The following is a 12,063-nucleotide window of genomic DNA, read 5'->3' on the forward strand; positions in this document are numbered from 1 at the left end:
TTACAGTATCTTGGAATCAATCAATCATTAAGCATTTATTTATTTATTTTTCTGAGGCAATTAGGGTCAAGTGACTTGCCCAGGGTCACAGTTAGTAACTATTAAGTATGGGAGGCTGGATTTGAACTCATGTCCTCCTGACTTCAGGGCCAGTTTTCTAACCACTGAGCCATCTAGGTGTCCTCTCATCAAGAAAATTCTGTTGTGCTAGGAGTTGTGCTAGGTTGTTTGTGGTGACAGCCCAAGGGATTTGTGCTAAAAATTATTTAATGGTGTTTGAATAGCAAATAATTATAAAGAATATTATAAGTAATATATTAAATTAACTCTGGGTGTTCACAACACCTTACTTGCTGTTGAAAGGTTTTGTTCAAAGAACAAATCATATTAAGAATGATTCTGATACTAAAGGGAATACAGAGAAAAGTAAAAGTCTCTGCAGCTGAGGGACACAATGGATATAGCACTAAGCATGGAGTCAGGAAGCCTTGACTCAAATTTTTACTTATTGTATGAAATTGTTCAAGTCTCTTAACTTTTCTGTGCCTCAGTTTCCTCATCTATAAAATGGGAATAAAAAGAGTTATTATGAGAACAATATAAGGTAATATTTGTAAAGTGCTTTGCAAACCTTATAATGCTACATGAATGCTAACTCTTATTCCTAGCCCAGGGAATTCTTGTAGGTGATTAATAAATGTTTGTTGTGTTTAAATAAATTCAATGATATCAGGTCCTGAAATGTCCTGCTCCCATCACTGATTTCTGAACTTGTCTCAAGACCCCTTCTCTCTTTGCTCCTATGTTGACAAGACCATTCAGGTCTTCCTGATTCCAAATTCTACCTTCTATCCACTACTCCATCTAGGCTAAATAGTAGGCTCTCCTTCTCTGGGAGCCTCCCAGCAAAAGCTGGGTGACCACTTGTCAGAGATCTTACAGAAGGAATTTCTTTATAGGTTAAACATAATGCTCTCTAAGATCTCTTTCATCTTTGGAATTCCATGATTTTATGCAAAACAGCCCACAGAGTGGGAACGTCTGTGAGTGAGAGCTCACCACTTTGCTTTTCATATGCATTAATTTCAGAGTTTACTCTTTGCCACAAAATATCTTCACTTTCCCTGAAAAATCCACTTAAAACACTGTGAGCTGAAATTAGTTGTCATAAGACCAGGCATTCAGAAGTATGTTGAGACTAAATAAAATAGAACATAAGCTCTCCCAGGGCAGTGAAGATTTAGTTTCTTTGGTATTGTTGCTGTTCAGTCATTTAAGTCATGTCTGACTCTTCATCACTCCATTTTCCTGAGGAAGGTACTGAAGCAGTTTACTATTTCCTTCTCCAGCTCATTCTACAGATGAGGAAACTGAAGCAATCAGGGTTAAGTGATTTGCCCAGGATCACACAACCAGTAAAAGTCTGAGATCTCATTTGAACTCAGATCTTCCTGAATGTCCATTTTTCCCTCTTCAAAATAATAGATAATTTTGCTGGAGATGATATTTTTGGCCACAGGTCTAGTTCTTTTGATTGTCTGTAGATATGATTCCAGGATCCATAGTCTTTTATGGTAGCTACTGATTAGTCTTGTACAATTCTAATTGTAGATCCAACATATTTGAATTGCTTTATTTCTTGTTTCTTACAAAATTTTCTCTTTGATCTGGGGTTTTTGAAATTTGGCAACAATATTCCTATGTGTTTTCTACAAAGGATCTCTTTGAGGCAGTGATCAGTGGAATTTTTCTATTTCTACTTTCCTCTCATGTTCTTGGATTTGTTTTTGTTTTTGTTTTTTAGTTTTTCCTCAATGTCCCTCATTTGATTTTTAATTTTTAAAAATTCTTCTTTAATAAATTCTCTTTGGATAGGGAGCTATCTCGCATGATGCTTTTTTTTTTTTTTTTTTTTACTAAAGTCTCCTCCTCTGAAGATGAACCCCAGTCTTCCCTATTCCCATAATATGTTTCAGTGGTGGAGTTCTTTCTTCTTTGAGGGTTCATATTTTTTTTTGATAAGAGGTATTAGTGTAAGCCCCTCTAATTGTGGAGGATGGTACTTCAAGCTTCTTTTCAGCTCTCTACTCTGACCAGGAACCCCAAACCAAGAGTCCCCCCTCTAACAAATGCCCACAGCAGCAGTGTGCCTGCCCATCACCCCTACACTCACAGGGGTGCTAGTTCCTTCTCGCCCAGAGCTGTGCTCCTGCAATATAGCTGGGCCTGGTATTCTCAATCAGACCTTCCTAACTTCAGTCTGGGTACCCTCTCCACCATACCACCTAGCCATCATTACCATATTAAAATGGTTGGTAGGTGCTTAATAGGTGCTTAGCAAATGTTTGTTAATTGATGTTTTGTTTTGTTTTTCCTTCTCTAGGTCTGGCCCTGGTGCTGCTTGCCCAGTTGGGTAAGTAATAGACTTCTGCTTTCCCCTCCATCACTCATCACTTTTCTAATGTTCTCATACATCTAAGGATATATCATTTCTTTGCAAAGAAACATTTTTGCACATTGTCAAGAGTTCAGAGAAGACCAACTTGTTTTGGTAGATGGATCTGCTCAGAGCAGTCACTCCCCAAGGCCAGATGGAAATGACTTTGAGGGTTTTCCTCTCTACAGCTGTTCTCTGTCAGATTATCCAAACATATTGCCCACATTCCCACTGAGCGTCAATAGAGAGCAATCACCTTGGTCTCTCAGCCTTTTGCAAAGGAAGAACCAAAGAGATCTTCACCCTGACCTTTGCTCCTTGCTGCCCACAGGCTCTGCTTACCACCTGACATGTTACTTCACCAACTGGGCCCAGTACAGGCCAGGCCTGGGGCGCTTCAAGCCAGAGAACATCGACCCCTGCCTCTGCACTCATCTGATCTATGCTTTTGCTGGGATGAGAAACAATGAGATCACCACAATCGAGTGGAATGATGTCACCCTCTACAAATCCTTCAATGGTCTCAAAAACAAGTAAGGAGGACGGAAAGGTACTAGGCTAGAATCCCCCAAATTAATCAAATGAAAATCAATCAATAATTGCTCAGCAAACATTTATTATGCACCTACTATATACCAGGCACTGAGCTAAGTGCTGGAGATACAAAAAGAGGTAAAAATTTAGAAGCCATACTCACGGGTAAGATAGCTAATTTTGTAAATTAGGAGCCTGGCAGGTAGCCAAAAGATGCTGACAGTACCTTTTGTTTTAAAGAAGGAACATTGTAGTCTTAGTCCCAAAAGGTCCAAGGACACCGACCACGTTAATTGTCATACATGTTGTCTGACAATTCAACAAAAGTCCTTTGTCACCTCATCAAGTCTGTTCCAAAGACCTTCCTACTTTGCTACCCAGGCAATCTCTCTCACCATGAGGAGTCATTGTAAACCAATAAGTGCATGCTGGTTTTGACATTCCCACTTTATTCTGTCTCTATAGGAACAGCAACCTGAAGACTCTCCTGGCAATTGGAGGCTGGAACTTTGGGACTGCCCCGTAAGTCTTTTTAAAGATTAGTTGTCATACTTGATTTATAAGGATTTATGATCTTCTTTGTAAGTTTCAACATAAAGCAAAAGGACATTAAATCCAATTTTCCTTTGTCTCAAGGAATCTTACAGCGTCAGCTTGATACCATGACAGAGAGCAAAGGCTGAAATAAAACGGACACATGTATAAAATGATTAAGTCAGGGAGTCATGGCAGTGACTCTCTTTAGAAGCCAAGGGCTGGCCACTCTCTTTTGCTGGAGATTGCTGAAGTACAATGTGCTAAGCTAATCAGGGGTCAGTCTGATATCCAGATAGCCAATCAGGGGTCAGTCTGATGTCCAGATAGCAAGCTTCCACTATGATGGCTAATTAAAGGCAAACCTATCCACAAAGGAAATGGAACAGCTCAAAACTCCTGTATAGATTAGAGGGAATGGGATCCATGAGTACTTCCAGTCAGGGTAAGATAGGGAGACCCACTCTTTTTTTAACTTTATAGTAATATTGCTAGAATTTTTGCTCTGCAGAAGAATTCAAAATATAGAGATCCCCTTGGGCTTCATTCAAATATGTTCTTACTGACCTGGGAGATGGGAGACTGCTAATTCTAGCAATGTAACCTTCTAAAAAAATCTCAGCCTTTCTGTGACTTGGATTCTTTTGCTGTAAATTGAAGAGTCTGGACCAGGTTAATGATTCTTCACCATTTTTGTACCAGTTATCTCTCTGGAAGACTGAGAAAACCTATGGACCTCTTTCTAAAGAATTCTTTGAAATGTATAAAGTACATAGGTTTATTAAGGATGCCAATTTAAATACAATTAATATTTTTAAAACCAAATTAACCCTCCCCCAAGTTAAGAATCTCTCAGAGATAATCTCTAAGGTCAGCGTCAGCAATCTATAATCGTAGAAGTAAAAAAGACACAAATCTGTGCAGCCCAGATCATCTATGGAGTGCTATATTCAGTTTTAGGGACCACATTTGGGGCTGGAAAGAAGTATACAGACTGGTGCAATCTGCACATGAGTTTCTGATTTCAGCTTTCCATCTCCTTCAGATTCACTACCATGGTTTCCACTCCCGAGAACCGCCAGACCTTCATCAAATCCGTCATCAAATTTCTGCGCCAGTATGAGTTTGATGGGCTGGACTTTGACTGGGAGTACCCTGGGTCTCGTGGCAGCCCTCCTCAGGACAAGAACCTCTTCACTGTGCTGGTCAAGGTGAGCTGGACACTTCTTAACCTACTGAGAGTCATGTAGCCAATGTTAATACAGCAATGTAGATAATACGGGTGCCTTGAGAGAACTTTTACACTAGTTCTGACTCTCCCAATGGTCAAAACACAGTCCCCTTATCCAAACATCCAACTTCCAAGTTTTATTGATTTCACCTCCATAACATTTCTTGTATCTCTACCCTTTATTCAATTCAACATCACAAACATCCTTATTCAGGTTTTTTAAATCTCTTGCTTAGACTATTACAATATGTTCTTAATTTCCCTTTTCCAATCCACATCCACATATCTGTCAAACTGGTATTTCTAGAGAGTGAGTCTTGACGTATCACTTCAGTAGTTACCAATAGGAAAAAACATCAACTTTTCTGTTTGGCATTGAAATTTCTTCATAATGTGACTCCAGCCTATTTTTTTCCATGCTGTTTACACATAACTTCTTCCTCACGCTCCAGATTCTAGTTAAACTTGCTTTTGTACATGCGATTCCATTTTCCACCTTTGTGCTCTTACCTAGTCCCCATGCTTGGAACAGTCTCCCTCCTCACCTCCATATCTTGAAATCACTGGCTCTCTCAAAGGTTCGGCTTAAGGACCAATACTTCCAAGAGATCTTTCCTGATTTTCCACATTGTTTTGTATTTATCTCATATGCATTTTGTATTTACTTAACTGTGATATGTTCTACTACCATCATTCAGACACACAATACCTAGGTCAGGGACTATTTCACTTTATTTTTGTTTTGATTTTAGTGTGTTTTTTTGTTTTTTGTTTTGTTTTTATCTTTGATGTCTGAAACTTAACAAAAGTTTAAAGTTCTCTGAGACCCTTGTCATCAATCGAGCAAAAATTATTTATGAAATGATTACCGTGTTCCAGTCATCATTCTAGACACTAAGAAAAGATCTGTGCTGCCATAATCCGATAATCAGAATTAAATTGATAATGTACATTGAAGGGCCATTAAGGGAAGATCCTGGGTGAATCAGAGAGAAGCTCATTTTGGGGGGGCTGCTGTCCACTTGCTCTCTCCTGCTTGCCCACAGGAAATGCGTGAAGCCTTTGAGCAGGAAGCCAAGCAGATCAACAAACCCAGGCTGATGGTCACTGCTGCTGTGGCCGCCGGCATCTCCAACATCGAGTCTGGCTACGACATCCCCCAGCTCTCTCAGTGAGTGTGGTCCCCCAATGTCTCCATCTGTCATTTGTGCTGGGAAAGCCGATCCTCAGTCCATCCAACCATCCAAAATGGGAAGAAAACAACAGCTATTTTAATCCCGTTCTCTTTCCCAGGTATCTGGACTTCATCCATGTCATGACCTATGACCTCCACGGCTCCTGGGAGGGTTACACTGGAGAGAACAGCCCCCTGTACAAAAACCCCAGTGATACAGGCAGCAATGCTTACCTCAACGTGGTGAGTTCCCCACACAAGAGAACTGAAGTTGGAGGTCTGAAATGCATTAAGTAAAAGGAGCCAAGAGATGAAAAACATTTTTAAGTGTCTATACTAAGATTTCAGTCAAGAGGATTTGGGAATATGGTGGTCCCCTCAACAGAAATAATGATATTATTAAATTGACTTATATTTATTTATAATATATGATGTTTATATTTATTATCATGACTAAGTCTCTATGATAAGAAGAAAAAGAAATAAGTATTTATTAAGGACCTACTATGTGCCGGGCACTGTGCTAAGTGCCTTACAAATATTATTTCATTTGATGTTCACAACAACTCTTGAAGGCACATGTTATTATGATGACCCCATTTTACAGATGAGAAAACAGAGGCAGAGATTAAATGATTTACCAGAAATACACAATAAGAAAATATCAATGTCAAATTTGACTCCAGATTTAATGCTTGATTCACTGCCTCTACTAGGAAATGAATTAGTTGATAAATCATTAAGAGTGTTCTGACAGCCTTATCAATAAGAATGAGAGAGGCAGACCTTCAGAACAGTTTAATTTTTGAGTGGAGCTAACTAGTACACAGCCATGTTTATCATTCTATTTTTAACAACTGGGGTTCGACCATTTAGAAACAATACACTGTAATAAATACTAAGAATGATACAAAGGTAAATAAGTCATGTTTGGTGGTCACCATGGTTAGGCTAACAATTTAACCCAAAAGGTATGGCATCTGCCAAGTTGTTTCAATTGTGCCCAACTTTTCTTGACCCCCTTTGGGGTTTTCTTGACCAAAAATACTGCAGCAGTTTGCCATTCTCCTCCAATTCATTTTGCAGATGAGATAACTGAGGCAAACAGTGCTAAATGACTTTCTTGGGGTCAGGTAGAAAGTAAGTGCCTGAGACTGGACTTGAACTCAGTGCTCCATCCACTGTGGCCCTTGGATGCCTATAAACACCAATAACTAGAATACAAGTAGAAAGTAATAAGTGCATACAGAAATGCGTGATATCATACAACCAGGGAAGGTAAGATCCCTTAGTTTCTGGAGAGGCAGGCAGAGATGGAGAAGAAAAGAGGGAAAATACTCAGTAGAAGAGCCCAGATTTACCTTATGTGCTTCTGTTCCAGGATTACGCCATGAACTTCTGGAAGAACCACGGAGCCCCCTCTGAGAAGCTCATCGTTGGATTCCCATCCTATGGACACACTTTCCTGCTGAGCAACCCTTCCAACAATGGCATTGGTGCACCCACCACTGGTCCCGGCCCAGCTGGACCCTACACCAGGCAGGCCGGATTCTGGGCTTACTATGAGGTATGTAGCTGGAGAGTTGCCTAAAGACGATAAAAGTTTATTTGTGATTCTCTAATTGTAGATAAAAATACAAAGGTCACCCCTTCCACTCTCCAGCAATGCTTTGTCTGGTTTGCTTAGTATTTAGAGCTGGAAATTTTGATTATATTAAAGATTTCAACCAACGACTTATTCTGATCTGATGCCATGTTCATGTCATGAAGGCGATACTGGGTTCTCCAAACCATGGCAGTACATGGACAACAAACTTTGGAAAGTTCTATAATCTAGAAAGAGTTTCAATTTGGGTCCAATAATATTCAGTTGGCTCAGGACCAGTGAGTTAAAATTTTGAGAAGAGGGTTGTCAGTGATCAATAATGGTTTTTAGCTATGGCATTTGATGAAACTTTATTTAAAGCACAAAAAAGGTTGTCATCTGCATCAGATGCAATGGTATTCACACAAGTAAAATCAGGGGTTCTTGGAATAAATAAATAATGCTTCAGGTTGGAGGTAAGAAATATGTAAGTGTTTGCCTATCTAATCTCACTTGGGTTTTGTGCAGACCATACTGGGAGATCCAGGACTGACAGGCACCATATTCAGCACAGGACTTTCCTGCCTCTAGAGAAGGGCATCCCTTTCTTCCAAAGCAGCTGAGTCATGCAATAATATTATATTTTAAAGAGATCTGGTAATTTTCCAGACCCTCACTTTAAACCTCCCATAATCCTTTTAATTAACTGAAAATAAATACCTAAAAAGGGCAAGAATGTAGAATCCCAATGTTAATTAAATTCACAGATTTATGTGCTTTCCCTTTGAAATCATTTACATTAATTCAGTTTAATATACAAACTTCTTATATCAGTCCCTCTGTACTATTTCACTTGATAGTCACATAGGTTCCAATGAATTCTATGCAAGAAATTCTCAAATTTATTTGTCCAGCCCTCGTTTGTCTCCTGATGTGCAGTCTCTAATCTCTAACTGACTTTGTAAATAATAACTTTTTATTTTTCAAAATTCATGCAAAGATAGTTTTCAACATTCACCCCTTCAAAACCTTGTGTTCCAATCTTTTCTCCTTTCCTCCTCCCCTAGAGAACAAGCAATCCAGTATAGGTTAAACAATGCAATTCTTCTAAATATATTTCCATATTAAGTTGCACAAGAAAAATCAGATCAAAAAGGGGAAAAATGAGAAAGAAAAAAAAGCAAGCAAATAACAGCAGCAACAAAAAAGGTGAAAATACTATGTCCTCTTAAACTTAATGTGTTCAAAACTGAACTCATTGTCCTTTTCCCAATAGCCTTCCTCTTCTGAAACTCTTTGCTATCATGGAGGGTACCACCATCTCTACAAACACCAAGGCTTTCAATCCAGTGTCTTCCTCAACTCCTTACTTTTCCTCATTTTCCATATTCAATCAGTTTTCCAGTTAGGACCTTTCTAACCTCTTTCCTATATGCTCTCTTCTCTCCTCAGACATTGCAACTAACCTTGGTGCAGGCCCATAACCTTAGTGCCTTCCCCAAGGATTATCTCCAAAAGTTCTTGTATATATTCTGTGTGTATGTAGTAATTTGTATGATGTCTCCTCATTAGTAGTTGAGCTTCTTGAAAGCAAAAACTAGCTTATATTCTCCTTTTATCCTCAGGCCTTAGCATTGTCCTGACATAAAATGGGTACACAATGAGTATTGACTGACTAAATGACTCCTTTTAGTTCTGGTATATAAATGAAAATGCTCATATTTATGTCTGTGCCATCCATTATAATTTTTAAATTTAAAAACATTTAAGTTTATATTCAATCCCTTTCCTGAAAACTTTTGTCAACCATTCACTCTCATTATTCTCGTTTCTCAGATCTGCCCCTTCCTGAAGAACGGTGCTACTCAGGTGTGGGAGGCTTCTGAGGACGTGCCCTATGCTTACAAAGGCAATGAGTGGGTTGGTTATGACAACCCCAAGAGCTTCCAAATCAAGGTAGAGTATTTCTCCGGATTCCCTGAGTCAGTTCATCCCTATTTGTAGCCCAAAGTCTTGGGAGAACCCAAGTTTGGGCCTGGAGCAAACATCCATCCTACTCCCACAGGCTGAGTGGCTGAAGAAGAATAACTTTGGAGGAGCCATGGTCTGGGCCATTGATCTGGATGACTTCACCGGGACTTTCTGTAACCAAGGAAAATACCCTCTGATCAACACCCTGAAGAATGCCCTGGGTCTGGAGAGTGCAAGTGAGTGAGAGCTGCAGATGTACCCTTTCCTCTATCCTTTCTCCTCCTCAGTACTTGATAGGTATTGTTCTTCCCATTCCCTGGAAGGGAGAGAGAGGAGCCTGAACACTCTTAATATTTGTTTTCTCTCCACATGAGAAATGGGCCCTTTAATCCCTAGAGTCACTTATATGAAATCTGGCCAAATTAGGATCTTCCAAGTCTTTATTCAATTCTCAGACTATGAGTAAAGAGTTCTAATGACCTGCTTCCCTCCTTCCCAGGTTGCAAGGCCCCTGCTGAGCCCATTGCTCCCATCACTGAGGCTCCTAGTCAGGGGAGTGGTGGCAGCGGTAACAGTGGCAGCAGCTCTGGGGGCAGCTCCAGTGGCAGTGGATTCTGTGCCAGCAGGGCTAGTGGCTTATATCCAGATCCCACCAACAAGAACGCCTACTACAACTGTGTGAATGGAGAGACCTTCCAGCAACACTGTCAGGCAGGCCTTGTCTTTGATGCTTCTTGCTCCTGTTGCAACTGGCCATGAATTCACAGAGTTCAAGGTCACCCAAGAAATATCCCCAGAGACAGGCAATAAAGTGGTGAACATCAACTCACTGTGGTCTCTGCTTCTTTTTTTCATCTTCCTTGACTCTGGATCTCAAAACTGCCTTTCCATTAGACACTCTTAGAAAGGAAAAGGTTTCTATTCTGGTTTTCTATTGATAGTGTTAAAGAAAGGAAGAATTTCAAAGCCAAACACATGGGCAAAAGCCAAGGTAGCCCAGTCTGAAACTAGTTCTCATCAGCAGCCAACACTCCTAGAAGCCTAATAGGCCCAGACCTGTTTCATGGTTCCTGATCCCTGTCCACAAATAGAACTAAACATCAGATTTTTCACATAATTGTAGAGTTAGGAATTGTTAGTTATTTAGTCTAATTTATATCTTAAAAAACAACAATAAAAATCCTAATTCTGAAAAGAAGTTATTCAGTACCTAAAGACTTCCAGTGAGGGGCAACTCATTTCCCCTTGTTTTTGTTGTTTAGTCTTGTTGTTTTGTCATTTTTCAGTTGTATCTGACTTTTTGTGACCTCATTTGGGATTTTTTTGGGCAAAAACTACTAGATAGGTTTGCCATTCCTTCTTCAGTTTATTTTACTGATGGAGCAACTGAAGCAAATTTGGTGGCTTGCCCAGAATCACACAGCTGGTGTTTTTTTTTTTTAATTAAATCTTTTTATTTGCAAAACACATGCATGGGTAATTTTTTTTTACATTGACCCTTGAAAAACCTTTTGTTCCAAATTTTCCCCACCTTTCCCTACCTCCTTCTCCTGGCTGGCAGGTAGTCCAATACATGTTAAATATATTGAAATACATGTTAGATCCAACATATGTATACATATTTCTACATGACCTTGTTGCATAAGAAAAATCAGATCAAGAAAGAAGAAAAAAACTAAGAAAAAAATAAAATGCAAGCAAATAACAGAGAAAGTGAGAATGCTATATTGTGTTCCACACTCGGTTCTCTCTCAGGGTGTCGATGGCTCTCTTCATCACTGCACAAGTGGAACTGGTTAGAATCATCTCATTGTTGAAGTGAGCCACATCCAACACAGCTGGTGTTTAAAATCAGATTTGGACTCATGAAGAGGAGTCTTCCTGGCTTCAGACCTGGCACTTTATCTACTGCACCATCTACCTGCCCTTGAAATAATTGTATTTCACCACTATACCTGGAAGAAATCTTATTTCATTTTTGGATCATTCTAATTAAAAGAAAGTTTTTCCTTATATCAAACCAAAATTTTCCTTTCTGAAATTCCTATTTGCTTGAAGTTCTGGCCTCTGAGCTCAAGCAAAACTAATCTAATCTTTTCCCACAGAATAACTCTTCAATATTTAAAGATATCTCTACTTTCCAGCTTTCCTTTCCCCAAAGCCATATACTACATATCCCCAGTTCCTTCACCCAGGGTGACACAGTGGATAGAGTACTGGGCTTGGATTCAGGGAGACCTGAATAAGACAATTCAGTTAACCTGTTTGTCTTTGTTTCCTCAACTGTAAAATGGGGTAACCAAACTCCTACCTCACAGGGTTTTTGTGATGATCAAATGAGATAGTATTTGTATATCATCTGTCACATAGTAGGTGCTTTACTTGAGAACCTCTCATGAGGAGGATTCCTCTGTCTGTTAAGATAGCCTTTCCCTCCTTCTGGTGACAACTCTAATGGTTAAGAAGTTTTTACTGACAGCAAACCTAAAGCTGTCTTTCTACAACTTCCACATACTGCTCCTTTTTCTCCATCAAGGATCAGGGCAACAAGGTTATGTCACCTGTCCCATGATCACCTTTAAAATACTTAAACATAA

The 12,063-nt window shown here is 39.5% G+C and overlaps 1 protein-coding gene across 1 annotated transcript; it reads left to right on the forward strand.

The window, feature by feature from the left end:
- Positions 1–2,878: 2,878 nt before the first annotated feature.
- On the forward strand, positions 2,879–10,254 carry LOC141541419 (acidic mammalian chitinase-like). Its single transcript, XM_074265540.1, has 9 exons — positions 2,879–2,970; positions 3,437–3,493; positions 4,551–4,716; positions 5,783–5,907; positions 6,030–6,153; positions 7,292–7,477; positions 9,332–9,451; positions 9,561–9,702; positions 9,966–10,254. The coding sequence occupies exons 1-9, from the start codon at positions 2,894–2,896 to the stop codon at positions 10,223–10,225; spliced, it is 1,257 nt and encodes a 418-aa protein (XP_074121641.1). The 5' UTR covers positions 2,879–2,893; the 3' UTR covers positions 10,226–10,254.
- Positions 10,255–12,063: the final 1,809 nt, after the last annotated feature.

This window comes from Sminthopsis crassicaudata, chromosome 4 (genome assembly GCF_048593235.1).
Source record: "Sminthopsis crassicaudata isolate SCR6 chromosome 4, ASM4859323v1, whole genome shotgun sequence".
NCBI classification, from domain to species: Eukaryota; Metazoa; Chordata; class Mammalia; order Dasyuromorphia; family Dasyuridae; genus Sminthopsis; species Sminthopsis crassicaudata.

Bases quoted from the DNA above. Each gene is read 5' to 3' on its own strand.
- LOC141541419 (XM_074265540.1), top strand. From the start codon at position 2,894: ATGAGAAACAATGAGATCACCACAATCGAGTGGAATGATGTCACCCTC. The intron at 3,494-4,550 runs GTAAGTCTTTTT...CATCTCCTTCAG, and splicing joins TGGAACTTTGGGACTGCCCC to ATTCACTACCATGGTTTCCA. The intron at 9,452-9,560 runs GTAGAGTATTTC...CTACTCCCACAG, and splicing joins CCAAGAGCTTCCAAATCAAG to GCTGAGTGGCTGAAGAAGAA.